General features: G+C 37.2%; 1 protein-coding gene across 3 annotated transcripts in view; it reads left to right on the forward strand.

The window, feature by feature from the left end:
- The window catches only part of Atp6v1h (ATPase H+ transporting V1 subunit H), a 67,203-nt gene extending 61,449 nt beyond the window's left edge, over positions 1-5,754 (forward strand). Inside the window, exon 14 of one of the 3 annotated variants that reach the window (XM_057790617.1) lies at positions 4,898-5,753. In XM_057790617.1, coding sequence (XP_057646600.1) covers positions 4,898-4,958 — 61 coding nt within the window. In that variant the 3' untranslated portion in view covers positions 4,959-5,753. Of the gene's footprint in view, positions 1-4,897 lie in introns of all 3 variants that reach the window. The other 2 variants (XM_057790619.1, XM_057790618.1) reach the window with 2 other exon arrangements.
- Positions 5,755-6,000: the final 246 nt, after the last annotated feature.

Below are 6,000 nucleotides of genomic sequence, written 5' to 3' on the forward strand. Positions count from 1 at the left end.
ATCTACTATGACTGCATTTTCGGAGTGATTTTTGTCATCTTCTTTATTATTATTGTGTTGTTATTTTGTCCCCTCCCTCTATTTGTTCTTCCCAAGCCCTGGCATTTGTGCAGAAGGTTGACTGTGTGCAGGTCTTGCTCAGTAATCAGAGCTGCTTTCTCAAGGCTGGGGACTAATGGGTGAGCCCCAGTGGGTTGATTGCCTGGCCTTCTCTTTCTTGTGCCTCCTTTTAATCACTGCCTGCTGCACCTGACTCTTTGTTGATGGAAAGAGATGCCTTCCCATCCCCATTTCCTGGAATGACTTTAGCTTTAGGGTAATAATTCTGTCACCTCCAAAATGGAAAGTAACTTAGCCTTCTCTGATAAACAAACGACTTCTTGGGAAATCTGAACTCTGCAGGGCTCCCTTCAGCTAAGTGCTTTCCCAAATCATTTTAGAAGTAAAGCAGGATATTAATTGTGAGTACATTAATCAGGTAAAATAGCTGTTAGCCTAGTCCTCAAACTTTGAAGATTAAATTAATGATGTTTACTTTGGGGCGTCTTGGCTTTTCAAACATGAGAGTGATTTCTGGCTCGTTAACTCCCTTTACTTGTTATGTCACTTAACTGTAGAGTCATAAAAACTAATTATACAGCTTTATTTAACATAGGTAAAGTATCTTTTCAAAATACCAAACCTATCTTAGCACTCCATTCCATAAAATCATACAAATAGTGAATTTTATGTAAATTAATTTATTTGCAGCCCTAGGAATGGATTTTCAAGCCTCCAGCATGCCAGGCGAGTACCTGGTAACTCAGCCTCATCATCAGTCCTATAAGCAGTGATTTTAACTTTTAATTCTTCCAAGTACCTGAAATTATTTGCATTATTTATTTTAATGCATTTTAAAGAAACATCTTTTTGTCACTGACAGTATCTTTGAGGTAGTGTTTTTGTGCTTCTCGTACAGTTTGCCCTGTTGGGATTTATAGTACCCCGCATGCAGAAGTGATTTGCTGATGGTAGAATATTTTACTTGTTTGTGACTCTGGTTCATTGATAATACAATAAGGTCGAAAAACAACAACTTTTTCCTGGATTATTTTAACCAACAGTGAAACCAAGTTTGAATTCTGTGGTTCCTTCCCTGTGTCTTGTATGTTTGTAGTCTGTTGTCTGACCTGTCTGTCCCTGCACCTGTGAGTAGTGCTTATGTCTGATATATGAATTTGTACCTGATTCTGATGTGTGTATGTGTGTCTGAAGTTTGTTATGCCTGTCCCTAACGAAGGGCTTTTGAATGTCACAAAAACAAACAAAACAAAACAAAAAAGCACTATGGGAAAGGGATGAGAAATTCTTTACAGAAATTTAATCAAGAGTTTTACCAGGGAAGAAGTTATTTGACTGTCCCACCTGACCCAGAATACAATTTAAAAGTGTAAATAGGTGTTGTCAACATATATCCACATGTTGCTTCCAGCGTGTTTGGGATACTTCACCTTATACCATGCTCTGTTGATATCCATGGAAGGCCTGCCTCATTCTGAACAGAAAAAGAGGTGGACTGGATTGGGGGGGAACAGGTGGGAGGTGAAGGAAGGAAATATGAGGAGGGAGGGAAACTGCAATCAGGATGTAAAATAAATTAAATATATAAAAAAAATACAGGCCTGTTTACTCACAGAGCACTGTGGTTCAGTGTTGTAACATAATATTAAGAAAATAAACATTAAACATTTCAAATCAAAATTCACTGCTTTTTTCTTTTTCCCTTCACCAAACCATTTATTTATGTATTTCTTTATTCATTGTCTGTCTGTCTGTTTATCTATTTAGGGGTTAGGTCTTACTCTTTAGCTTGGTCTGTCCTGGAATTCATTATCTAATACATACCACTGTATGGCCTTAAATTCCTAGCCTGCTCATACTGCAGGCTCCTTAATGTTGGGATCATAGGCTCAATCGCCAGTACTCTGCAGAACCATTTGCTCATATGTTATGCTTTTATAAATTTTATAAATTTTAAATATTCTGTTTGAAACCTAAACTTTACATAACTATATTACATTCCCATTAGGAGTCTTTATTATATATAAAACTATAAAATCATAATTTATTTTAGCCATCATAATTTATTTTAACCCTTTTGACCATTTTCTGGGGAACACAAGATTTTTTCATATTACTGTGAGTGAATGTTATTTTGGTGATCTGACCTGGCAGATCCCTACTTAACCAGTGTGGGTAAAAATTAGAATACTCACTGATATTTACCAGGAGAGACTGAAGTCTAATCTGTTGCATGTTAAAGTAGGTGTCCAAGTGGAGATTCAGATTTTAACTATCCGAAAAACATCAGAAATCTCTTACTGTCTGTCTGGATTTGTGTGCTTGCAGGCAGACTGTTAGCTCAGTCTGTTTTATTCCCAGGCTGACTGACATATATACACTTTCCAGTGTGTATCTAACATAAATACTTACAGTATAGTTCAGAGAAGATATTAAATGATAGGCTCAGTGATGCTGTGAATACCATTGGTTAATGAAGTTATTAACCAATAATAGGCCTGTGATAGGGTAGAGCAGAGCTGGGGGCGGGGGAAGTAAGCTGAATGCTGGGAGAAAAGAGAGGAATCAAGAGAAGCCATGGAGCAGCCGCAACCAGAGACAGATACACTGAAACCTTGCCTGTAGGCCATGAGCCTTTTAGTAAAATATAAATAATGGAGATGGTTTATTCTAGATGTAAGAGTTAGCTAGCAATATGCTTAAGTAATTGTCCAAGCAGTTATTTAATTAATACAGTTTCTGTGGTTATTTCTGGAGTCTGGGCAGCCGGAAAACGAACAAGTGGCCTCCTTACAATAGCTCAGCTGTTGATATAGTAGACACCCAGAAGAACCTTTATTTATTTATTATTTCTTACTTACTTATTTTGAGGCAGGGTCTTGCTGTAGCCTTTGTGGCCTTGAATTGACTATGTAGGTGAAGCTATCCTCATATAAATCTGCCTGCCTTCTGCCATCTGAATGCTGAGACCAACATGTGCACAACCATACCTGGCCTAAGAACCGTAACTTAAGCAAGTTGGATCCTAACATCTTTTTCACACTCCTTCTTACACAAAAATGTGTGGGACTGGGCAGCCCTGAATTAGAAGTACTCAGGGGTCCAGTATTCTGGCAGCTAAACTTCATACTGTCCCTAGTTAGGTTTGGAGAGGGAAGCTTGGTTGTGCATTCTGTGGTGGACAAGGAAACACACACCTGCTTTGAGGAGAGCAGAGGGTGTATGAGTGTGTGAGTGCATATGTGCGTGTGTATGCACACGCATTTGCTCCTATCCACCGAGCCATCTTTCGGTGCTGTTTGTACTCTTTTTAGAACCTGTATGAGGATGGGTAGTACTAATTTATTAGAATGAGCTCAGTAGTATTCTTTTCTCTTTCTGCTTTGTACGTATTGCTGTTAGATTTCTTAGATGTTTAGAGACAGCGAGTCTATCTAGTCCTGTACTTTTAATTACTGCTTCAGTATCATTTCTCATTGTGGATCTATGTTGTTTTTTTATCTTTTTAAGTTTAGTATATGTGTCTAGGCCTTTATACATTTCTTCTGTGTATTCCATTCCATTGCTTTATTTTTGCTCTGTATCTTTAAAGTTCTCCCTAACACTTCTTTGTGCCTCACTGAAATCTGTAGTAATGCCCTCCTTCTTCTCTAATTTCATTTGACTTGCATTTTCTCTTTCCTTTGTTCAGTTTGGCCAGGGATTTGTCAATCTTGTTTTTTTTTCCTCTCCAAGGAACTATCTCTTTGATCTGTATATTATTCTTTTCTTCTCCATTTTATTAATTCCTGCCCTGATCTTTATTAGTTCTTCCTATGAACTACTTTTAGGTTTTGGTTTTTGTTTTTCTAGGAACTTGTTTTTCTAGGTGTGGCATTAGATTATTTATGGACTTTCTGAGTTTGTAGTATCGATTGTATAGCTGTTAATTCTCCTCTTAGAACTGCCTTAGTTATATTCTAAGGGTTAATTTTGTTTCTGAATGACCTGCCATCTTTGTATCTATGGGCTACATAAGTGTGTTCAGGTCATATTTGTATTGGATTATGATAAAGTCACCATATTTAGTTTATTACTTTAAACATCATTTTGTTTTTCTTTTTCTGGTGCAAACATTTTGAAATTCTATCTCTTGGCTTTTAAGGTGCACAATTTTGCCTGTTAGGATTTCTAGTGACTATAGTTGGTATAATTAGGCTCATTTCAGAATTGCTGACTTTTTAGTTTCCGACTTAACTTTTTAGGAATTCTGCTAATCCTTTAATCTTTGAAGTTAGAGCTGACAAAAGGAAGTGATTGAGTGACCAATTGATGCGGTAGGAGGTGGGAAGGATGTCTCTGACACAGACCCTGGGCTCCCTTGCTGGGCCATGAGCCTCACATAGTGTCTGCCTTAGTCCTTGCAGAAGTATGTGCCCTCTGGTCTCACAGTAATTGTGGTAGTGGGAAATTGATCCCGATTCCAAACCCAAGCTGTTTTTTTTTTTTTTTTTTTTTTGTTGTTGTTGTTGTTGTTTGTTTTTAAATAAAAATTTAGGGGTCATTTAAAATAGTTTATTTTCCTTGTTAGTTGATTATTTAAAAAAAAGTTGGGCAGTGTGTGTGTGTGAAGTAAAGAACAGACCCACACACTCTGTCTCACTGGTTTCTATGTGATGTGTGGTTTTATGCAAAAGATACATATTGCAGGTACATGTTGAATTTCTTTCTCACATATAACCTAAAAATGACTTATATAGCTCAAGCTGGTTTTGAACTCACAATCTTTTTGCCTCAGCCTACTGATTCTCTGTATTGAAGTCCTAATTTCTCATACTACCATGTTCTTGTTTTCTAGGGAATATCTTGGCAAACAACTCCAGTCGGAGCAGCCTCAGACTGCTGCTGCCCGGAGCTGAGCTGACCTCTTAAACTCTTCTGCACCTCTGATGGACCACTGGAGTGAGAACCTCAGTCCTTAGGTTCAAAAATGAATAGTTTTTAACTTAATGGTGATTTCTTTTTTGTTGTAATGCTTTTCCCAGGGGTAATTCCTGGGGGAATAAAGGTGTTTGCTTGTTCAGTTGTATAAAAGTAGATGCTGTCTGTTTGTAGGGAAATATTACTGTTACTTACATTGCTTATAATCTCTGTATTTATTGTTCTATGGAAATAAGTATAATTAAAGCATTCTCACTCCAAACATGTTTTTTTGTTTTAATTATTCCTTATATGGACTTTGAATAAAAGTCTTATTACACTATTTCAAATCAAAATTGGGAGAATTATTTCCAAGTAATAATGGAAGTAAATGTTTTGAAATGATCACTGACCTCTCTTTTGTTGGAATAGGGCTGCTAGTTAGTTCCCGGCTACTTAGCCCTGAAATAATCACACAGAAACTATATTATTTAAAACACTGCTTGACCCATTAGCTCTAGCTTCGTATTGACTAACTCTTACATCTTAATTTAACCCATCTCCATTAATCTGTGTATTGCCACAAGGCTGTGGCTTACTGGCTAAAATTCCAGCATCCATCTCAGGTGGGGTTATATGCCTTCTCTCTGACTCCCTTTTTCTTGCAGCACTCAGTTTAGTTTTCCCCACCTACCCTATCCACAGGCCAAGGCAGTTTCTTTATTCAATTAACCAATAAAAGCAATACATAGACAGAAGGACCTCCCACATCACTCTTTCTCTCTCTTATAAATCACACACACACACACACACACTTTCCCTCTACATATATGGCATTACATCACCTAATAAAATGTATGTCCTGAGAAGTATATCTAGGTAATTTATTAATTATGCAACCATCACAGAGTACATGTACATAAACTTGCAGGGTCAAAATCAGTCTCTTGATTTGGCTTCTTGTTACAATGAAGACAGTAAAAGGTGATGATAAGTAGAAGGAGTACACACTTAATATGGTTACAAAAACAGTAAACAGAG

The sequence above is a fragment of the Chionomys nivalis genome, chromosome 16, assembly GCF_950005125.1.
Source record: "Chionomys nivalis chromosome 16, mChiNiv1.1, whole genome shotgun sequence".
Lineage (NCBI taxonomy): Eukaryota > Metazoa > Chordata > Mammalia > Rodentia > Cricetidae > Chionomys > Chionomys nivalis.